The sequence below is a fragment of the Somniosus microcephalus genome, chromosome 16 (genome assembly GCF_052327205.1).
Source record: "Somniosus microcephalus isolate GS21.2 chromosome 16, FLI_Smic_1.0, whole genome shotgun sequence".
Taxonomy (NCBI): Eukaryota; Metazoa; Chordata; class Chondrichthyes; order Squaliformes; family Somniosidae; genus Somniosus; species Somniosus microcephalus.
This window is the reverse complement of record NC_141002.1, coordinates 46,995,286-47,019,816: the sequence shown is the minus strand read 5'-3', so window position 1 is coordinate 47,019,816 and position 24,531 is coordinate 46,995,286. Positions and strand designations below refer to the sequence as shown.

Genomic DNA, 24,531 nt, shown 5'->3' with positions numbered 1-24,531 from the left:
TGAATAGGTAAGGAAAGGTAATTTACACTTCTTTAATCACTTTAGACACACCAAACACACTTACCTTTGCACTCATGCACCCATCACTCACCTGAACACTGACATCTCGACCCCTCCAAGCCCTTCAACCCGATGGCCCAACTCTTCCAACGTGACGTGGTTTGGAGCCGTCGGGAACCCCACAGTTCAAGCTTAAAAATAGGGATTAGGCTAAAAACTGCCTGTTAACAGGCAGTTAATTGGCACTAATCCTTTCCCGCATCGGGGAGGCGGGTCCCAGTGCCGGGCGGGTACCCGCCTCCTTTGAAACTGGCATGGAGGAGGGTTGGGGGTGGGGATGGTGTTGGGACCCCCGATTTCAGGAATTTAACCCCCTGCACGCCTCCAATCCCGACTCCACGGCACACTGAAAATCGAGCCCCCATGTCTCTGATGACTTTTCTGAGGTTAAAGGGGAGAAGTCAAACCTTTGAAGTTTTGGAATGCAGAATATGATGTAACTCATGAACCTATGCCACGTTTGTAAACTTTAGGAATGAATGAACAATTTTGGGCTGTGATAAAGACAAACTAATGGATAGAGACACGGGATGAGTTAATGTAAATGTTTGACAGCTCAAACAGCTTAGACCAACATTAAAAGGAACATTTCACTATCTCTGAATGATTGATTTACTGCAAAAGGCAAGGAAAGCTGTATAAAACACGATGGCTAAAGAATATCGGCACTGCAGTCAGAAGAAGGTGGTTTGGCCAGTCATCTCACCTATGAGGATCAGGCTGCAGTCGGAAGGAGGGGCCTGGCTAGTCTGTTCGCTTACGAGGACCTACAATCAACGCTGGACCGATCATCGGCGGGTGGTTGTATGTATGATTTCTTGTAATATTATTGGTGAACTGCTCGAATAGTGATTGGGGTTTTGAATCTGTCTTAGGAACAATAAAAGGTTAAAGACAGAACCCGTGTGTCTGGTGTAATTTCTCATAAGTCTCAAGTCTGAACTCTATAACCTGATGGATGGGGCGAGGGGTAATTCCGCACGTCTTACGCCTCCAACAAGTGCAAGGAGCTCAAGAACTACTTTGTCACCAAGATTGAGACCATCAGTTCAGCTGTGACTTCCCCTTGCTGCTTAAATCAAAATTTTCTCAAGGTAACCCCCATCCTTGCCCCTGAAGTTCCACCATGGTTTGAGGGCAGGCTGAAGATGTCAAGGTAGGGTCACCTTTAGTTGTTGGCCTCCTTCCCAATCTTCTGATTGAATTGGACTATCTGGCTGCCAATCTCCATCAGTAACCACAAGGTCCAAACATAGCTGTTGCCCCTGATTTTCTGCCCCAACCACTGGTGGTAGAACCTTCCATGGCAGGCCTGCCCCATCTTAGTCATGAACCTGCGCTGTTCTTTAGCTCTCCTTACTCCCTTCATGCCAGCTCACCTTGGCCACGAGACCAGCTTGCTGCTCTCGGCCTCTTTCCCCATAGCTACTGACTATTTAACTTCCCTTCCTACCCCCCCATGCTAGCTGACATTGTAAATGGTTACCTATCGTCAGATACTGCCCCCCTCCCTTTCAAAAATGCCCAGTTTAATGGCTGGGCCTCATTAACATACCGCCAACCAACTGCCTGCCTTAAACAGGTGTCCACCAGGTTTCACTGAGTGGTGCACCCACGGCAGGCTATCAAATCAGTAGGCAGTTAACATTGCATCTGGGTGTATCTAAATGATTGGACTCTATCTGCATATATCCGAGACTCTCACCTGAGTCAGGCAGGCCTGCCATGGAAGGTTCTACCACCAGTGGTTGGGGCAGAAAATCAGGGGCAACTGCTATGTTTGGACCTTGTGGTTACTGATGGAGATTGGCAGCCAGATAGTCCAATTCAATCAGAAGATCGGGGAGGAGGCCAACAACTAAAGGTGACCCTACCTTGACATCTTCAGCCTGCCCTCAAACCATGGTGGAACTTCAGGGGCAAGCCACAGCATCAAGAACTCTAGGCTCCCTGCCTTAGGGTGCCCAGCAAATGAGCAACGTGGAAATTGAGAAGAGGGGCCAAGATTGCGCTCCCCCCCACGCCTCCACCATATCACATTATAATAGGTCCATCTGGCCTGTGCCTTCTGCAGGTACAGGCCAAGCTCTTTCCCGCAGGAAAGCCATGGAAATTTTGGGGCTATGTAAAAGGAGCAGAGACCCGCCAATCTGTGTCTCAGGCCCCTTTACTTGAAAGTTTATGCCTGGAGAACGAAGCATTATCTGGGGGAAGGGATCAGGAAAACCGACTCTCGTCTTGTCTAGATATGAAATTACTTCACTGCAATCACTTCCATGCACACATTTTAAAAAATAATTTATATTTAGCATTGTTATTTTTAACTATATAAAATAAACCTGTTCTGTTGCTGTGTGACTTAATTGACACTGGATGTTATGGCTGACATCAATGGGCAGGATGCTCCATTCAGTTAATGCATTATGACATTCTCAGTGAAGGATTAAACTCAGGGAAGGCTAAGCCAATTCTGACTTTATTTGAATTTCTTGAAGCTACTTTGATATTTGTTAATGTTGGTACATACCACTGCTATTTGGAATATTGTAAACACTATGAGAATATAAATCACACTTTAACTATATGAATGCAACAGAGATACTATTGGTCTCAAAGCTTCATATTTTTAAACTTACTTGGTTTCTTTTTGTGTCCTGATGGACAGGATCCTCTGCTGCCAAAGAAATACTGCTCAAGAGGATGAAGAACAAGATGAGATTTGTAAAAATGTTGTCATTGACGATCCTGTGGCACAGCACCCGAAACCTATAAAGTAGGTTTGTATGAGATGATCATCATAGTAATAAACTAGAAGTGAACAGTTTCGTTAATCATTCCTTCCACTTTCTTGGCTCCTACCCCAGCTTAACTTCCATATGTCAACACATGATCCAAAAAAAATGCATCAAATGCCATTCCTGAATCAAGCTGCCAAATGACATAGTATTAGCATAATAGGACGTGATCAGAGACGATCACTCTTTTTCTTGCTTTACCACAAGATATCACATTGCCAAGATTGAAAAAGCTTGCCCTCTTAAAGAAGCTTGAACATAAACATTAACTGAAAGTGGGAATCCATCCCATTAAAATTCATTCTGCAAGCAATGTGTTGGCAACTTCAAGGGAGGATTATGTGTTCACACAGTAACAAACCCTCAAGCATGAGAAAAATATCCATTATTATAAATAGCATGCAAGTGGAAAATGTAAAGACCATCACTTCATAGTATGGCCAAGATTTTCCGAGGGGTCAGCCTGGATTGGTGGCGGGTCGAATGGAATTTTTTTTTTTTCCCCCACTGTCAACCCGCCGCAACGCGCCTTTCCCAATGTCAGGTCTGTCAGCGCTAAGCAGACCCGACAGGCAGTGGCGGGCAACCCAATTAAACTCATTAGCATCTAGTTGACAGATGATTAACAGGCTTTTTTAACTTACCTTTTGACTTTAACTTTATGGCCACGGGATCCACACTGTTCGGGGACCACGTTTGTCAACCTAAGGAGGGAGTTCAGTGGCCATTGCTCCAGCTGATTCCTTGACAGCTTCAAATGTACAGTAAAAGTTCCCACCTGACAGATCATCACTTTCCTGAGCCACAAGCTGTTTCTCAGTCAATTTCCAGCACAGATTCTGCAGGCTTTCCACTTTCCACTCTCCATCCAGTCTCACCTTATTGGAAGAACCCTCTCACCATTGACAGAATGCTTCTGTCATCTCTATTTTACTTGCCATCTATTCCATCAACAAGGGTATACTGTCTCATCTTGGTCCTCTGAATCCCACCACGATCAGCCCCAACACCAGCAGCAGCAGGCACACCAGCAGCACCAATCTTCTCCGCAATCACCTGATGCTGCACAGCACAGAGGGCATCAGCACCCGAGCAATCTGTTGCCTGGGAGGCCAGGGATGGCTTCACTCTGGCCAGATTTACTTCACTTGGCGCTGTACACACTGGCTGCCACATGATGCACCAGGTTGGCACCAACCCACACCAATACCATAAAGCATCCCTACAATGACCAATCTATTCCTTTCACACTCAACACCATTGCTGGGTGTACTGTTATGTTATGTCTCACCATTCACTGCAACTCACTAAGCCACATACAAAGGTGCACATAATCTGTCCAAAAACGGAAATGGTTGAAAATAAAGGTTTCAACGTTTGACAGCACATTAACAGAAACTTTACATGAACATTGGATAAAACACCAAGGGCAGGATTTTCATTGGGCTGTGGAGGCGGGATTGGAGGCGTGTGGGGGGTTAAAATTCTGAAATCGGGGGTCCCGACACCATCCCGCTCCCAACCCGCCTCCATGCCAGTTTCAAAGGAGGCGGGTACCCGCCCCACACTGGGGCCCGCCTCCCCGAGGCGGGAAGGGTATTAGTGCCAATTAACTGCCTGTTAACAGGTAGTTAACAGGCAGTTTTTAGCCTAATCCCTATTTTTAAGGTTGAAGTGTGGGATTCCCTATGGCTCCAAACCACGCCAAGTTAGAGGAGGCGGGCCGTCGGGATGAAGGGCTTGGAGGGGTCGAGATGTCCGGTGTTCAGGTGAGTGATGGATGCATGAGTGCAAAGGTAAGTGTGTTTGGTGTGTGTAAAAAGTGTTTAAAGAAGTTTTACATACCTTTACTTACTTTTACAGCCTTCCTTCCTTCAGGTCTCGGGAGTCCCTCATCTCACTGGCACAGAAAGCAGAATGGCTGCGAGCTGTCAAAAATTGCAGCATTCAGCTCTCTGTTCTGGGGAGATCTCTAAATCATCCTGACAGGAAGGAATTAACTGATTGTCAGTGTTTGACAGCTTCAAACAGCTGTGAAACACTGATATTTCATCTGTCAAACGGTCTTGACAGATGAAATTTCAATCTGCGATGTCACCTGTTGCCGGGTGGCCCTTAATTGGCCTGCTGAGCCAGCTGGGCGGGCTCAACAAGGTCAATCAAGTCAAAATCGCGTGGGTTGGCTAGAACTCAATGGAGGCGGGACTACAACGCCGAAAGTTGTAGTCCCGCCTCCAACTCGACTCCTCAATGAAAATCCAGCCCCAAGTGTGTACCGTTGTCTGTTGTTAGTTGGTATGACTGCACTAGGATGAGGATGAGTGTGAGGGGTGGCTAGTGAGATGGGGATGTGATAATGTAGATAGAGAGGGATGGGTGGAGATGCAAGTGAAGTTGGGTGAGTATGGATATGCAGGAGTAGGGTAGGGAAGGCAGAGTGAGGGGGATGTGATGAGAGGCACAGCAGGATGAAGGTGAGTGTGGCTTTGTACTAATGTTTCGTGATCGAATGAGAGCATTGAAAGGTTTGCGGCACTGCACCCAGCCCTCCTGATGACATCCCTATTTGTGACCTCTGCAATGTGCAACCAGGCTGTGTTGGTCTCTTGCGGAGGTCTCTTCTGCCCATGGGAAGGGAAGAGGACCTCCCTGCATGGTGTGACTCCCTCCATAAGCATATGGAGGGAGTCATGGGAGAACCTGGGTACAGCCCTGCAACTCTGTGCAGTCACTGTCAGTGTTTGGAGCACCTCAATGCTGTAGAACACGGACATCACAAATGTCAAAATTAATTTGGTCATGGTCCCTTTAAGGAAACCGGCTGATGACGCGTCACGAATGACGTCACCAGACCCGCTTCCTCTAATTGGACCGAGAAGCATAGTGGGCAGGCTTAACAAGCCTATCAATGAAAATTCATTTTTCAGAGCGGGATGGAGCTAGCAGCGGGGCTGTAACCCACCACCGACCCCGGCCGCACCGGATCCACCGAGGGAAGGAACATCTCGGCCTATATTTCTGAAATAAACCCACCTGGGATTTCAGTTTTGTTAATCTAAAGTACTCTGTCATGCTGAATAAAGGAACTGAACATTAAACCTGCCAATTAACCATGGGTGAGTTATTTTCCAGATTTGGTGGAGTTGAAAATTGACTGTCCAGTTTAAAAATTAGAGCAGTGTTTATCCCTCCAATCTTTCACTAATTCTTTTCTTTGTTTTCCTATTGTATCCGATGCTTGTGGGCATTGCAGTTCTTTTATGTGGCTATAACTAAGTGGAAGAATTTGGTTGGCACCCATTTTGGGGCACTAACATCGCCTGGTCGCTACTGGAAAGTGCTCCACCTCCTGCTTGGGGCGCTATTACTGAATTTCGCGGTGGCATGTAGCGCGTGTCATTGCAGGCCTCCTCCCCTGATTAAAGGACCACTGGGGAGCGGGGTGCCGTGAAAACAGCCCGGCACTCAATAGGAGTGCTGGGCTGAGCAATTGCGGCCGGCACCCCGCATACAAAAGCAAAAGGGGGCAAGTGTTGGCATTCGGCCAAAATAAAAATGGCCGCCCGACACCTGCCCTTTAAGTAGCACCGCCACCGCTGCCAAACCGCCCCCCTGATCCTGTCACACATATCATGTGGCAATAGGTCAGGGGGCGCAAGGGAAGTTTATGGCCAGGGCGCTGCACACGGCAATGATGTCATTGCCGGCGGCGCAGCGTGCTTCCAGCTACCACCGCTGCTAACCTCCTGCTGAATTTCACGGGGAGTATTAGCGGCGTCGCGCCTGGGCGCTAGGGGATTTGTACAACTTCCTAGACCCCCGGGGGCATTAAGGAGAGGTGCAAAACAACCCAATTTTTCACCCTACGTGTAGTTTATATCTTTTTAGTATTTGCTTCCTCTGGAGCATATTTAATTAATTTTTTTGGTAAGCAAAAAGTAAACTTTAGTGATTAAAAAGTAAATTTTGGGGAGTTTGAAAGAGTCCACCCCCTTGCTAAATACTAAAAATATTTTCCAGTACTGTCTGAATGGTATCAGAAACATAGTTAAGACACGTTTGTCAAGAGTACACTGTTACTATTTTTACATTTTTATCCAATAAGGAAATGCTTAGCAGTTCAAAATGTGAGGTTACTGGACTGCCTTTTCATGGGGAAATCTATTATCAAATAACACCGAATTTTACATACCAGGTTTACCACAGTTCTTGTCTAGGAAGTTGTACAAACTAGAGGGTGGTTGGAATCTGGAACTCACTGCCTGAAAGGGTGGTAGAGGCAGGAACCCTCAACATTCAAGAAGCATTTAGATGAGCACTTGAAATGCCATAGCATACAAGGCTACGGACCAAGTGCTGGAAAATGGGATTAGAATAGACAGGGCTTGATGGCCGGCACGGACACGATGGGCCAAAGGGCCTCTTTCTGTGCTGTATAACTCTATCTATGACTACGACCAATGTTTATTTGGTGCCAATTCCCATTTTCATATTCTAGATCATGTTGTACCTTTCAGACAAAAAAAAAGAGGCATATATATTGGATGTATGAAAAGTGTTCATGCATCGCATAAACTATTTATAACTCATCTTACATTCAAGCATAGAAGGCTATTACTGTAACCATTCCAGGCACCCTTCTTAAGGAATATGTGAAGCACAGTTTTGTTTCCAGTTGAACAGGGGAAATTAGAGTTATTTAATGAATACGTACAAGTTAAGGCCATCTATGATACAATTTTGCATCCTCAAAAGTCCTTGGGGGGCAGGTATGAGCCTAAACTTGTTTTCACCTGAAATTCACACACATGCAGTTTTGAGCAGGTGTTGCAGCATAGCATTCAGGAAAGGATAAACTGGCTAATTTCCCCCCTCTCTAGCCCGTAAACACTAAGGACAGATGTAGCGTTGAAACTGTTACTCTGGTTGAGATCACTCAACTCGGCACAGACAAGGGTTTAAACTTCAGATCTTCCTGATTCGTGGGACAAAGTAGCACATAATTTACCCACTGTCATCAAAGGAGCCTTCTACAACAACTATAACCAAATATATTTGGAAATATGGGGATACAACATGCTTCCATTTTACATTAATTTAATTAAAGACATACTGAAATAAGTCCGAACAAGCCTCAAAAAATTACTGTGCATCACAGATGGTCACATACTTGCTACCACTCTTTTTCTTCCGTTATTTAGCTGCATCCTGTACCATTCCATGGTTAAGAAAATGGGCCATTGACCTGCTTCCTGATATCTGTCAGTGTCACTCAAGTGGCCACGAGGAAGGACAGGAGATCAATCCAATGTGACTTGTGTTCTGATTTCACTCACCATATAGAAAATAACATGGCCTTTGCTTTCAGTCTGACTGTAGTGTATGTGCTTTAAGTCAAAACTACTTTTTACAGCTCCTGTATACTGTAGTACCGGCAGTAACCACACCGGTATATAAGCTGTGCGCGTGCCTCTGTACCCCAGTCTAGAGATGACCCTCCTCCAGTAAAGACCTGTTGTTTGTTTATGTACAGCATCCGTGTAATTATTTATCCACTGAACCACGGATTAACAGTGGCGATGAGTGTTGATGCGAATCTACCTACAACATAAAAAAAAAGTCGAGTCCAGGAACACGGCGTCGACCGCGAGCAACCGCCCAGCAGTCAGGCAGAGATCCAACTTCGCTGGGGAGGCTGTGGCGAGCCGAGCTTGGTTCCCCAGCCACAACGAGCAGTAAGAGACCGACGACAGGTCCAGAGCAGACCCTTCCCGAGCAGCGGCGGCTGGAGCCAACCGACGGCAGAGAGAGAGAGCCGGGCAGCGTCGATGGGGTAAGAAAGAGGGTGAAAAGAGCAGGGCGCAGCCGGGGATTGATCACCGAGCGGCGTCGAGGAAAAATACTGCAAACCGGAGAGAGGGTAAGAAACAGCCGGGTTCTAGACTGAGCGGCGTCGACAAATATCAAGAGAAGAACGCGCAGAGCACAGCCAGGGATCACGGGCTGATCAGGATCCGCGGGGCGAAGCAAGGGGAGACGCCATTGAGCCGCGGAGAAGCAGGGAGAGCGCGGGAGGCACCATTGAGCCGCGGAGAAGCAGGGAGAGCGCGGGAGGCGCCATTGAGCCGCGGAGAAGGAGGAAGAGCGCGGGAGACGCCATTTTGTGAAGCCGCAGCGGAGAAGACGGGCGAGCGCGGGAAGGAAGGAAAGCACGGGAGGCGCCATTGGGGATAGTTAACGCACAACCAAGGATGCCGAAGAGTGGCAGTATCTCTACGTTCGACAATGAAGTCGAAGATTGGGCGACATATGTGGAACGTATTGAGGTGTACTGCAGGGCGAATGAAGTGCCAGATGCTAATAAAGCACTGGTTCTGTTAAATTCCATAGGTGCAAAAACTTATGGGTTACTGCGAAATCTAATAACCCCAGAGAAGCCGGTAAACAAGGATTTTGGAAGCATAGTAGAAATCCTACAGGACCACTTAAGCCCCACACCGCTGCTGATAGCAGAACAATTTAAGTTCCATAAAAGGAACCAACACAAAGACGAAAGCAATGCTGAGTACCTAATGGAACTGCGCAAGCTATCGAAATACTGCCAGTTTGGAGCGGGACTAGCAGACACGTTAAGGGACAAGTTTGTGTGTGGGCTACAAAGTGAAGGAACCCAGAAACGGCTTCTATCAGAAAAGGACCTTACGCTGGACAAAGCTTTCAATATGGCAGTATCACACGAAGCAGCCGCAAGGGGCGCTGCAGAGATACAACGGAGACCGCAAGAATACGGCACCAACGAAATGACCTATGGAACAGGGAAGTGCTATCGCTGCGGCAGAACAACACATGACCAGAAAGATTGTTGGTTCAAGGACCAAGTGTGCAGACAGTGTGGGAAAGCAGGACACATAGCAAGAGTCTGCAGGTCTGGGAAGAAAACCAACAGTAAGAAATCTCCACAGGAGAAGTACAAAAAGGTACACCAGGTGATGGACAGTGGTTCAGACGAACAGAAAAGTGACACAGACTCCGGAAGCAAGGAGCTGGGTTGTCTGAAACTACATAATGTAACCGAAATGGAGGATCACCAGACTTGGCACGTTGGATCCTAAACTGGCTGAGTGGCAGGAGGCAGAGGGTGATGGTCGAAGGTTGCTTTTGTGACTGGAAGCATGTGTCCAGTGGGGTACCTCAGGGATCGGTGCTGGGTCCCTTGCTGTTTGTGATCTACATAAATGATTTGGATGAGAATGTAAAAGGTATGATCAGTAAGTTCGCAGATGACACGAAAATTGGTAGGGTGGTAAATTGCGAGGAGGAAAGCCTCAGGCTACAGGACGATATAAACGGGTTGGTCAGATGGGCGGAAAAGTGGCAAATGGAATTTAACCCTGAAAAGTGCGAGGTGATGCATTTTGGACGGACAAATAAGGCAAGGGAATACACAATGAGCACAATGAGTGGTAGGGCCCTAGGAAGCACAGAAGGTCAGAGGGACCTTGGTGTGCATGTACATAGATCCCTGAAGGCAGCGGATCAGGTAGATAAGGTGGTTATAAAGGCATATGGGATACTTGCCTTCATTAGCCGAGGCATAGAATATAAGAGCAGGGAGGTTATGATGGAGCTGTACAAAACGCTGGTAAGGCCACAGCTGGAGTACTGTGTGCAGTTCTGGTCGCCTCACTATAGGAAGGATGTGATTGCTTTGGAGAGGGTGCAGAGAAGATTCACCAGGATGTTACCTGGGATGGAGCGCCTCAGCTATGAAGAAAGACTAAACAGGCTGGGGTTGTTTTCCTTGGAGCAAAGAAGGCTGAGGGGGGACCTGATTGAGGTGTACAAAATGATGAGGGGCATAGATAGGGTAGATAAAGAGGAACTTTTCCCCTTCGTAGGGGGGTCAATAACAAGGGGGCATAGATTCAAGGTAAGGGGCAGGAGGTTTAGAGGGGATTTAAGGAGGAACTTTTTCACCCAGAGGGTGGTTGGAGTCTGGAACTCACTGCCTGAAGGGGTGGTAGAGGCAGGAACCCTCACAACATTCAAGAAGCATTTGGATGAGCACTTGAAATGCCACTGCATACAAGGCTATGGGCCAAATGCTGGAAAATGGGATTAGATTAGACAGGGCTTGATGGACGGCGCGGACACGATGGGCCGAAGGGCCTCTTTCTGTGCTGTATAACTCTATGACTCTATGACTCTATCTGGGTTACACTCAAGATAGACGGAGTCCAAGTGGAAATGGAATTGGACACAGGGTCAGCTCTAACAGTCATAAATCAAAGAGACTACAAGCGGCTATTTTCACACATACACTTGAAAGCTACAGAGATTGTCTTGAAGACGTATACGGGGCAAAAAGTCTACCCCAAAGGAAAAATAAGGGTGAAAGTGACATATAAAGGTCAGGAAATACCTAAAATGGATATATATGTATTGCCAAATGGAGGACCACCACTGCTAGGACGCGAGTGGATCCGGAAGATACATTTAGATTGGCATTCCATACAGGCACTGAAGGTGGAGGCCAAAAAGGATGACGACGTCACACCTGGACGACTGTCAAAAATGCTAACTGACGCAAAAGAAGTGTTCCAGGAGGGACTAGGAACACTAAAAGGAATAACAGCAACAATTAAAATAGAGGATAATGCAAGCCCAAAGTTTCTGAAGGCCAGACCAGTGCCTTATGCGATCAGACCAGCGGTTGAAGCAGAGCTGGAAGGGTTGGAACGTTCAGGAGTACTGTCCAATGTGGACTGGAGCGAGTGGGCTACACCCATCATCCCTGTAATGAAGAGGTCGTTGAGTAATACGCCTGGGGAACCAAAGAAGGTCCGCATCTGTGGGGATTTTAAGGTGACAGTGAACCCAGTCCTTCACACGGTGCAATATCCGCTTCCACGAATTGAGGATATTTTCGCCTCGCGATCTGGTGGTAAACGCTTCACCAAAATTGATCTAGCCCAGGGGTACTTGCAAATGGAGGTAGAAGAAGCTTCGAAACATTACCTTACGATCAACACCCATAAAGGTCTCTATCAATACAACCGGCTGGTGTTTGGAGTAGCCTCGGCTCCGGCTATCTGGCAAAGGGCGATGGATCAGGTCCTGCAAGGGATTCCAGGGACCCAGTGTTATTTGGACGACATCTTGGTCACGGGCGAAAATGACGGTCATCACCTCGCTAACTTGGAGAAGGAGCTCGCCAGATTAAAGGAATATGGGCTACGAGCTAATCGCCACAAGTGCGAGTTTTTCCAGAAACAGATCTCGTATTGCGGCCACGTCATCGATGAAGAGGGGTTACATAAGTCCCCTGACAAGATTGAGGCAGTAGTCAAGGCTCCAGCACCGGAAAATGTGTCACAACTGATGTCGTTCCTCGGGCTGGTAAACTATTACCACAAGTTCTTACCAAATTTGTCTACGGTACTACACCCGCTGAACACCCTACTGCAAACAGGGGTACCATGGAAGTGGGATGACGAACGTAGACGAGCTTTCCAGAAGTGTAAAGAATTGATCACATCAAAAGAGGTGTTGGCCCATTTCAACCCAGCACTACCAATTCGTTTGGCATGTGATGCATCACCCTATGGCATTGGAGCGGTGCTGTCGCACAAATTCCCAGACGGGTTGGAGAGGCCAGTGGCCTTTGCGTCTCGGTCACTAACCTCAGCCGAGCGCAACTACGCCCAGATTGACAGGGAGGCCCTCAGCCTAGTATGGGGAGTAAAAAAATTCAACCATTATCTGCATGGGCAGAAGTTCACCTTGCTGACTGACCACCAACCACTTGTCTCCATCTTTAATCCTAAGAAGGGCATGCCAGTAATGACTGCACAGCGGTTACAAAGATGGTCCCTGTTTCTAGGGGCGAATCAATATGAAATAGAATATAAAGGCACGAAACAACATGGGAACGCTGATGGGCTATCGCGCCTGCCACTGCCTACGGTGGAGGAAGCACCAGCAGTGGACCCTATCGAGATATTTTATTCGTCGATAATTGAACGATTGCCAGTAACAAACGCGGATATAGAGAAGGAGACCCGCAATGATCCGACGCTGTCACGGGTATATGAATTGACGGTGAGGGGATGGCCAACACATGGCAACTCACTGTTGCCAGCATTCTCATCCAGAAGAGAACAGCTGTCAGTATGCCAGGGGACAGTGATGTGTGGATCCAGAGTGGTGATTCCACCCAAGTTAAGGGAGAGAGTGCTAAAGGAGCTACATGAAGGTCATCTGGGGGGAGTGAAAATGAAAAGCCTTGCTAGGGCTTATGTGTGGTGGCCGGGAATCGATCAACAAATCGAAGACCTAACTAAGAGCTGCTTAGGATGCCAGAAGGTCCAAAATGCACCACCACATGCCCCTCTACACCCATGAGAGTGGCCCTCCTCTCCATGGCAACGGGTGCACATTGATTTCGCTGGTCCATTCATGGACTCAATGTTCTTAATAGCAGTGGATGCTCATTCAAAGTGGCCTGAGGTGATAAAGATGTCTTCAACCACTACAGAGAAAACGATTGCAGTCCTACGGACCATATTTGCCAGAAACAGTTTGCCAGAGCAGATCTGTTCTGATAATGGACCACAGTTTGTGTCCGACGAGCGCCAAAAATTCATGAAAAGGAATGGGGTAAGGCATTACACATCGGCCCGTATCATCCAGCCACCAATGAGAGGTTCGTACAAACCTTTAAGAAGGCGATAAAGGCCATGTGCAACGAGGAAATTCCACTACAGCATAAGATGGACAATTTCTTATTAGCCTACCGAAACGCGACACATGCAGTTACCAACCAGACCCCGGCCATGATGTTCTTTAACCGAAGGTTGAGATCTCGTCTGGACTTGCTCAGACCAAATGTGCGAAGAAATGTTGAGGACAAACAATTCCAGCACATCAACGAGAAGCCGACAAGGAGCTTCAATGTAGGGCAACCAGTCTTGGCCCGTGACTATCGAACAGAGAAGTGGCAACCCGGAACGATATGTACAAGGCAGGGGCCATTAATGTACACAGTGGATGTCGGGGAGAACATTGTGAGACGCCACATCGATCAGATCTTAGCGTCACAGGAAGGCGTCAACCCCATGTCTCGAGTACCTGGGGATGAACCCGACATACCGGTAGCATCTACTTCAGACCCAGTAGCAGTGGAACCCGATGAACTACCCGATGAAAAGGGGTCAGAATCGCCTCTGCACCAAGAACAAGAACCTCCGGAAAGGCGCTATCCCGAAAGGGTCAGGAAGCCGCCCCAAAGACTGAATCTATAAATGGACTTTTGTTATTAAATGTACATGTAAAAATGTAATTGTTATTTGAATATTAAGGGGGTATTATTAATCTAAAAAGGGAGGAATTGTAGTGTATGTGCTTTAAGTCAGAACTACTTTTTACAGCTCCTGTATACTGTAGTACCGGCAGTAACCACACCGGTATATAAGCTGTGCGCATGCCTCTGTACCCCAGTCTAGAGATGACCCTCCTCCAGTAAAGACCTGTTGTTTGTTTATGTACAGCATCCGTGTAATTATTTATCCACTGAACCACGGATCTAACACTGACCCTTCCACTGATGTCACAGGAGAAATCATAGATACATAATTCCGCTATATCAATATGGTGTATTATGTTGAAGCATCAATTTACTTTGCTAGTTAAAGATGTATATAACATTCATAGTGAAGGTATAATGGTTGATACCTGTTTGTAGTACTGAAAACAAAGAATGCACTGGCATCAGGCATGGGAACAGCCTTCTCTTTGATATGCAGTTCAGAGAGTGGGCGAGGACGTGGTCCTACAGGCATTTCCGGCTCATCATCATCTTCATCGCCTGAAGCCAAAAATTTATGTCTAGTTATTACATCTATGTAATTAACAGAATATCCCGACCATTGTTTTTTTAGATCTCAGTTGTTAGTCTTTCTGTTGTGCCCTTGTTAAGACTACAGCAATGACATAAATTTGGTAAAAAACGTATTCTAGTGCAACCAAATTTTTCTCTAAGACACAGGGAAAAGTAGCATAGTGGTTATGTTACTGGACTAGTAATCCAGAGGCCTGGACTAATGATCCGTGAGTTCAAATCCCACCATGGCAGCTGGGGAATTTAAATTCAGTTAATTCAATAAATCTGGAATAAAAAGATAGTATCAATAATGGTGACTATGAAACTACCGGATTGTCATAAAAACCCATCTGGTTCACGAATGCCCTTTAGGGAAAGGAAATCTGCCGTCCTTACGTGGTCTGGCCTATATGTGACTCCAGACCCACTGTAATGTGGTTGACTCTTATCTGCCCTCTGAAATGGCCTAGCAAGCCACTCAGTTGTAAAAAACCGCTACAAAAAACAAGAATAAAAAAACTGGACGGACCACCCGGCATCGACCGCGGCACCGGCTATGGACACGACAATGGTACACCCAGCCCAGTCGACCCTGCAAAGTCCTCCTTACCAACATCTGGGGACTTGTCAAGCAACAGCCTGACATAGTTATACTCACAGAATCGTACCTTTCAGCCAATGTCCCAAACTCCTCCATCACCATCCAGGGGTGGCGGCACAGTGGTATATAGTCGGGAAGGAGTGGCCCTGGGAGTCAACATTGACTCCGAATCCCATGAAGTCTCCTGGCTTCAGGTCAAGCATGGGCAAGGAACTAGATGTAATATCTCCAAATTTGCAGACGACACAAAGCTGGGTGGGTGTGTGTGCTGTGAGGAGGATGCCGAGAAACTCCAAGATGATTTGGACAGGTTGGGTGATTGGGCAGAAGCATGGCAGATGCAATATAACGTGGATAAATGTGAGGTTATCCACTTTGGTAGCAAAAACAGGAAGGCAGATTATTATCTGAATGGCAATAGATTGTGAGAAGGGGAAGTGCAACGAGACCTGGGTGTCCTAGTGCACCAGTCGCTGAAGGTAAGCATGCAGGTGCAGCAGGCGGTTAAGAAGGCAAATAGTATATATTTTTTAAATTCTTTGATGGGATGTGGGCGTCGCTGGCTAGGCCTGCATTTAGTGCCCATCCCTAATTGCCCTTGAGAAGATGGTGGTGAGCCGCCTTCTTGAACTGCTGCAGTCCATATGCTGCAGGTATTGTTTTTTTGCAGCGAGAGGGTTTGAGTACAGGAACAAGGATGTTTTGCTGCAGTTGTACAGGGCCTTGGTGAGACCACATCTTGAGTATTGTCTGCAGTTTTGGTCACCTTATCTGAGGAAGGATGTTCTTGCCATGGAAGGAGTTCAGCGAAGATTCACCAGGCTGATACCTGGGATGGCAGGAATGACGTACGAGGAGAGATTGGGTTGATTGGGCTTGTACTCGCTGGAGTTTAGAAGAATGAGAGGGGATCTCATTGAAACTTATAAAATTCTGACAGGACTGGACAGACTAGATGCAGGAAGGATGTTCCCGATGGTCGGGGAGTCCAGAACCAGGGGTCACAGTCTAAGGATAAGGGGTAGGCCATTTAGGACAGAAATGAGGAGGAATTTCTTCATCCAGAGAGTTGTGAACCTGTGGAATTCTCTACCACAGAAGGCAGTAGAGGCCAATTCATTAAATATATTCAAGAAGGAGTTGGATATATTTCTTAAGGCTAAAGGGATCAAGGGGTATGGGGAGAAAGCAGGGACCAGATACTGAATTTGGATGATCAGCCATGATTGCAGTGAATGGCGGAGCAGGCTCGAGGGGCCGAATGGCCTACTCCTGCTCCTATCTTCTATGTTTCTATGAAACCTCCTGCTGATTACAACCGCCCTCCCTCAGCTGATGAATCAGCACTCTTCCATGTTGAACACCACTTGGAAGAAGCACTGAGAGTAGCAAGGGCACAGAATGTACTCTGGGTGGGGGACTTCAATGTCCATCACCAAGAGTGACTCGGTAGCACCACTACTGACTGAGCTGGCTGAGTCCTGAAGGACATAGCTGCCAGTCTGGGCCTGCGATAGGTGGCGAGAGAACCAACACGAGGGAAAAACCTACTTGACCTCGTCCTCACCAACCTACCTGTCGCAGATGCATCTGTCCAGTGACCACCACACAGTCCTTGTGGAGATGAATTCCCGTCTTCACACTCAGGACACCCTCCATTGTGTTGTGTGGCACTACCACCGTGCTAAATGATTCAGAACAGATCTAGCAGCTCAAAACTGGGCATCCATGATGTATTCAGCAGCGAATTGTATTCCACCACAATCTGTAACCTCATGGCCCGGCATATCCCTCACTCTACCATTACCATCAAGCCAGGGGACCAAACCTGGTTCAATAAGGAGTGTATAGAAGAGCAGCACCAGGTGTACCTAAAAATGCAGTGCCAACCTGGGGAAGCTGCAACACAGGACTACATGCATGCCAAAAAGCAGAAGCAGCATGCTATAGACAGAGCTAAGCGAACCCACAATCAACGGATCAGATCAAAGCTCTGCAGTCCTGCCACATCCAGTCGTGAATGGTGGTGGACCATTAAACAACTAATGGGAGGAGGAGGCGCCATGGATATCCCCATCCTCAATGATGGTGGTGCCCAGCACATGAGTGCAAAAGACAAGGCTGAAGCGTTTGCAACCATCTTCAGCCAGAAGTGCCAAGTGGATGATCCATATCGGCCTCCTCCTGTGGTCCCCACCATCACAGAAGCCAGTCTTCAGCCAATTTGATTCACTCCACGTGATATCAAGAAACGGCACTGGATACAGCAAAGGCTGTGGGTCCCAACAACATCCCGGCTGTCGTGCTGAAGACTTGTACTCCAGAACTAGCCACACCTCTAGCCAAGCTGTTCCAGTACAGCTATAACACATGCATCTATCCGACAATTTGGAAAACTGCCCAGGTTTGCCCTGTCCACAAAAAGCAGGACAAATCCAATCCGGCCAATTACCGCCCCATACGTTTACTCTCAATCATCAGCAAAGTGATTCAAGGTGTCATCGACTGTGCTATCAAGCAGTACTTACTCACCAATAACCTGCTCACTGATGCCCAGTTTGGGTTCCGCCAGAACCACTCGGCTCCAGACCTCATTACCAAATATGGACAAAAGTGCTCAATTCCAGAGGTGAGGTGATAATGTCAAGGGCAGTCACTAAGGCAGCATTTGACAGAGTGTGGCATCAAGGAGTCCTAGTAAAACTGAAGTCAATGGGAATCGAGGGGAAAACTCTCCACTGGCTGGAGTCATACCTAGCATAAAAGAAGGTGGTTGGAAGTCAATCATCACAGCCTCAGGACATCGCTGCAGGAGTTCCTCAGGGCAGTGTTCTAGGCCCAACCATCTTCAGCTGCTTCATCAATGACCTTCCCTCCATCATAAGGTCAGAGGTGGGGATGTTCGCTGATGATGATTGCAGTGTTCAGTGCCATTCGCAACTCTTCAGATAATGAAGCAGTCCATGCCCGCATGCAGCAAGACCTGGACGACATTCAGGCGTGGGCTGATGAGTGGCAGGTAACATTCGCGCCACACAATTGCCAGGCAATGACTCTCTCCAACAAGCGAGCATCTAACCACCGCCCCTTGATATTCAATGGCATTACCATCGCTGAATCCCTCACCATCAATATCCTGGGTGTTACCATTGACCAGAAACATAACTGGACCAGCCACATAAATACTGTGGCAACAAGAGCAGGTCAGAGGCTGGGTATTCTGAGGCGGGTTTTTCACCTCCTGACTCCCCAAAGCCTTTCCATCATCTACAAGGCACAAGTAAGGAGTGTGATGGAATACTCTCCACTTGCCTGAATGAGTGCAGTTCCAACAACACTCAAGAAGCTCGACACTGTCCAAGACAAAGCAGGCCGCTTGATTGGCACCCCATCCACCACCTTAAACATTCAGTCCCTCCACCACCGGCGTACCGTGGCTGCAGTGTGTACTATCTACAAGATGCACTGCAGCAACTCATCAAGGCTTCTTCGGCAGCACCTCCCAAACCGCGACCTCTACCACCTAGAAGGACAAGGGCAGCAGGTGCATGGGAACACCATCACCTGCAAGTTCCCCTCCAAGTCACACACCATCCTGACTTGGAAGTATATCACCGATCCTTCATCATCGCTGGGTCAAAATCCTGGAACTCCCTACCTAACAGCACTGTGGGAGTACCTTCACCACACGGACTGCAGCGGTTCAAGAAGGCGGCTCACCACCACCTTCTCAAGGGCAACTAGGGATGGGCAATAAATGCTGGCCTTGCCAGCGATACCCACATCCCATGAACGAATAAAAAAACAACTTAAGTTAGGGGAAAAGTGCTTTGTCAGTTCCAGTGTGACACCTGGATCTGAAAACTTGCCACATACTTCAATATGTGAAATGACTTCATGAGATGTATCAAAGCTTTTCTATAATTACTTAGCAGCATAAGCCTAACTCATTGGTCAAGTGAACTCAACCTAGGAAATAGGTTTAACCGGTGTTCTAACTTTGGTTTTGTAATTTATCATTATCAGAACCACAAGATATGCTACTTTCTTGTAACTTAATCAAGTTTGCGCATTATCCTCTACATAATGCATCAATCCTGTTATGTGGAGGATAAGATACCATTATCCTCTACGTAACATATTTGAGCCTGTGCATTACACTTTACAGAATACACTCCAACTCCATGCATTATCCTCGGTGTAATACACGTCAGCCTGTGTGCTATCCTATTTTTAATCTGGATTCTCACATCTAGAATATTTCTACAATGTCTTCAGCATCATCCAGGCCTAGTAATTCTTTGTAATATGTTTCTTTAAAATTTTTCATTTGTGTCACATTTTTGATGAATATATTCTGAGCTTTCAATTGGATCATTTCATTGACCATGATATATATTTTTAGAAAACTTACATATTTTGTAGATTAAGATAGTATATTTTAGGACTTTCTCAGAAAACCATTCCTATTTCTCAATAGGTTTAGCTCAAGGATACAAAAAAAGCAGCTGAACTACCTTCCTGTCTGATCTTTATATTACTTCCTCCATCAAATTACAGAAACATAGAAGATAGGAGCAGGAGTAGGCCATTCGGCCTTTCGAGCCTGCTCCGCCATTCAATGTGATCATGGCTGATCATCCAAATTCAGTACCCCGTCCCTGCCTTTTCCCCATATCCCTTGATCCCTTCAGCCTCAAGAAACATATCCAACTCTTTCTTGAATATATTTAATGAACTGGCCTCCACCGCCCTCTGTGGCAGAGAATTCCACAGGTTCACCACTCTCTGGGTGAAGAAATTCCTCCTCATTTCAGTCCTAAATGGCTTACCCCTTATCCTTAGACTATGACCCCTGGTTCTGGACTCCCCGGCCATCAGAAACGTCCCTCTTGCATCCAGTCTGTCCAGACCTGACAGAATTTTATAGGTTTCGATGAGATCCCCTCTCAATCTTCTAAACTCCAGTGAGTATAAGCCCAATCGACACAATCTCTCCTCATACGTCATTCCTGCCATCCCAGGTATCAGCCTGGTGAATCTTCGCTGCACTGCCTCCATGGCAAGAACGCCCTTCCTCAGGTATGGTGACCAAAACTGCACACAATACTCAAGGTGCGGTCTCACCAAGGCCCTGTACAACTGCAGCAAGACATCCTTGTTCCTGTACTCGAACCCTCTTGCTACGAAGGCCAACATACCATTTGCCTTCTTAACCGCCTGCTGCACCTGCATGCTTACCTTCAGCGACTGGTGCACAAGGACACCCAGGTCTCTTTGCACTTCCCCTTCTCCCAATCTATTGCCATTCAAATAATAATCTGCCTTCCTGTTTTTGCCACCAAAGTGGATAACCTCACATTTATCCACATTATAGTGCATTTGCCATGTTTCTGCCCAATCACCTAACCTGTCCAAATCGTACTGGAGTTTCCCGACATCCTCCTCGCAGCTTACCCTCCCGCCCAGCTTTGTGTCGTCTGCAAATTTGGAGATATTACATCCTATTCCCTCGTCCAGATCATTAATATATATTGTGAACAGCTGGGGTCCTAGGACCGATCCTTGCGGTACCCCACTAGTCACTGCCTGCCACTCGGAAAACGACCCGTTTATTCCAACTCTTTGCTTTCTGTCCGCCAACCAGTTCTCTATCCAAGTCAATACCTTGCCCCCAATCCCATGTGCCTTAATTTTGCACGCTAATCTCTTGTGTGGGACCTTATCGAAAGCCTTCTGAAAGTCCAAATACACCACATCCACTGGTTCTCCCTTATCTATTTTACCAGTTACATCCTCAAAAAATTCCAGTAGATTAGTCAAGCACGATTTACCTTTTGTAAATCCATGTTGACTTTGTCCGATCCTGTCACTGCTTTCCAAGTGCTCTGCTATTACATCTTTTATAACAGACTCTAGCATTTTCCCCACTACCGATGTTGGGCTTACCGGTCTATAATTCCCCGCTTTTTCTCTACCACCTTTTTTGAATAGTGGGGTAACATTAGCTACCCTCCAATCCATGGGTACCGTTCCAGAGCCTATCGAGTTCTGGAAGATGATCAGTAATGCATCTACTATCTCTAGGGCCACTTCCTTAAGTACCCTGGGATGTAGACCATCAGGCCCTGGGGATTTATCGGCCTTCAGTCCCATCAATTTTCCTAACACCATTTTCCTACAAATACTGATTTCTTTCAGTTCCTCGCTTTCATCAGACCCTATGTTCCCCGGCATCTCTGGGAGGTTATTTGTGTCCTCCTTTGTGAAGGCAGAACCAAAGTATGCATTTAGTTGGTCTGCCATTTCCTTGTTTCCCATTATAAATTCCCCTGATTCTGACTGTAAGGAACCTACGCTTGACTTCACTAATCTTTTTCTCTTCACATATCTATAAAAGGTTTTACAGTCAGTTTTTATGTTCCCTGCTAGCTTACTCTCATATTCTATTTTCCCTTTCTTAATTAATCCCTTTGTCCTCCTTTGTTGACTCCTAAACTGCTCCCAATCCTCAGGATTATTGCTTTTTCTAGCCAATTTATATGTCCTCTCCTTGGATCTTATGCTATCCCTAATTTCCCTTGTTAGCCACGGTTGAGTCACCTTTTTTGTTTTATTTTTACGCCAAACTGGGATGAACAAATTCTGTAGCTCATCCATTCGGTCTTTGAATGGTTGCCATTGCCTATCCACCGTCAACCCTTTGAGCGCCATTCCCCACTCAATCCTACCCAACTCGCTCCTCAGACCATCGTAGTTTCCCTTATTTAAATTGAGGACCCTAGTCTGAGTCAACTACTTCATTCTCCATCTTAATGAAGAATTCGATCATATTATGATCGCTCCGACCCAAGGGGCCTCGTACAACAAGATTGCTAATTAATCCTTTCTCATTGCATAATACCCAGTCTAAGATGGCCTGATCTCTGGTTGGTTCCTCGACATATTGGTGCAGGAAACCATCCCGTAAACACTCCAGGAATTCCTCCGCCACAGTATTGTTACTAATTTGGTTGGCCCAATCTATATGTAGGTTAAAGTCACCCATGATGACTGCTGTGCCTTTATTGCACGCTTCTTTAATTTCCCTTTTAATGCCATCCCCAACCTCCACCTTACTGTTTGGAGGTCTATATACCACTCCCACTAATGTTTTTTTCCCCTTAGTATTTCTCAATTCTACCCATACAGATTCCACATCATCAGAGCTAATAGCCTTCATTACAATTGTATTAATTCCTTCTTTAACCAGTAATGCTACCCCACCTCCCTTTCCTTTTTGCCTATCTTTCCTGAATATCGAATACCCCTGGATGTTGAGTTCCCAGTCTTGGCCATCCTTGAGCCACGTTTCTGTAATCCCAACCATATCGTATTCGTTTACCTCTATTTGCACAGCCAATTCATCCACCTTATTACAAATGCTCCTCGCATTAAGACACAAAGCCTGCAGGCTTGTTTTTTTAACGCTCTTAGACCTATTAGAATTATTATTTACTGTGGCCACGTTTGATTTAAACCATTGATTTCTCTGACTGCCACTTTTGTTTTTCTCCTTCCTATCTTTTGCTTTTATCCCTGTTTTCCTTTCCTCTGTCTCCCTGCTCAGGTTCCCAAACCCCTGCCATTTTAGTTTAAACCCCCCCGAACAGTGCTAGCAAACCTCCCCGCAAGGATATTTATCCCGCTCTGGTTCAGGTGCAACCCGTCCGACTTGTACAAGTCCCACCTTTCCCAGAAGCAGGCCCAGTGATCCAGGAAACTAAAGCCCTCCCTCCTACACCAACTCTTTAGCCACGCATTCATCTGCTCTATCCTCCTATTCCTATACTCACTAGCACATGGCACCGGGAGTAATCCAGAGATTACAACCTTTGAGGTCCTGCTCTTTAATCTGCTACCTAGCTCCCTAAATTCTTGTTGCAGGACCTCATCCCTTTTCCTACCTATGTCGTTGGTCCCAATGTGAACCACAACCTCTGCCTGTTCACCCTCCCCCTTCAGAATGCCCTTCAGAAGAGACATGGTAGTCAACAATTAACTAGATGCATTACATGCACTCTCACTATCACTGTTATTTCCCGGAGGACAATAATTCTAGCCCTTCACTGCAGTAAATTAAAAAAAAAAAAATGGTTTTGTGAGAATAGATTTTTTATTTGGATTTGCTGGTCTCCTATATCCCCCATATTTCACACAATACGTATGTCATGTTTCTTGATCAGGAGGCCAAGCTGATTTAGTTCAGAAGTATATTCATGGATATGAACCTCCTTTAGTCAAACTAAAACTAAGCTGTATGCAAGATGCAACGACCCAAAGCTTGGTGGGCGTGTGTGCTGTGAAGAGGATGCAGGGAAACTCCAGTATGATTTGGACAGGTTGGGTGATTATACTGCATTTGCCATGCATCTGCCCAATGTGGATAAATGCAAGGTTATCCACTTTGGTGGCAAAAACAGGAAGGCAGATTACTATCTGAACGGCAATAGATTGGGAAAAGGGGAAGTGCAATGAGACCTGGGTGTCCTTATGCACCTGTCGCTGAAGGTAAGCATGCAGGTGCAGCAGGCGGTTAAGGCGGCAAATGGTATGTTGGCGTTCATAGCGAGAGGATTCGAGTACAGGAGCAAGGATGTCTTGCTGCAGTTGTACAGGGCCTTGGTGAGACCACACCTTGAGTATTGTGTGCAGTTTTGGTCGCCTTATCTGAGGAAGGATGTTCTTGCCATGGGAGTGAGTGCAGCGAAGATTCACCAGACTGATACCTGGGATGGCAGGAATGACATATGAAGAGAGATTGGGTCGATTGGCTTGTATTTGCTAGAGTTTAGAAGAATGAGAGGGGATCTCATTGAAATTTATAAAATTCTAACAGGACTAGACAGACTAGATGCAGGAAGGATGTTCCCGATAGCGGGGGAGTCCAGAACCAGGGGTCACAGTCTAAGGATAAGGGATAAGCCATTTAGGACTGAGATGAGGAGGAATTTCTTCACCCAGAGTGGTGAACCTGTGGAATTCTCTACCACAGAAGGCAGTTGAGGCCAATTCATTAAATATATTCAAGAAGGAGTTAGATATATTTCTTAAGGCTAAAGGGATATAGGGAGAAAGCAGGGACAGGGTACTGAATTTGGATGAGCAACCATGATCTCATTAAATGGCGGAACAGGCTCGAGGGGCCGAATGGC

The 24,531-nt window shown here is 46.6% G+C and overlaps 1 protein-coding gene and 1 long non-coding RNA gene across 2 annotated transcripts in view; one reads left to right on the top strand and one right to left on the bottom strand.

Moving 5' to 3' along the window:
- LOC147106123 (voltage-dependent L-type calcium channel subunit alpha-1C-like) overlaps positions 1-24,531 on the bottom strand; it is a 531,473-nt gene that overhangs the window by 217,903 nt on the left and 289,039 nt on the right. The window contains exons 16-17 of the mRNA XM_086008919.1: positions 14,589-14,721; positions 2,697-2,826 (exon numbers count right to left, since the gene is read on the bottom strand). Of these exons, the coding sequence (XP_085865045.1) occupies positions 2,697-2,826; positions 14,589-14,721 (263 nt within the window). The remainder of the gene's footprint in view (positions 1-2,696; positions 2,827-14,588; positions 14,722-24,531) is intronic.
- LOC147106124 (uncharacterized) lies at positions 662-5,951 on the top strand. Its single transcript, XR_015081368.1, has 3 exons — positions 662-864; positions 2,726-2,833; positions 5,783-5,951. It is a non-coding gene; the product is annotated as an uncharacterized LOC147106124 (long non-coding RNA).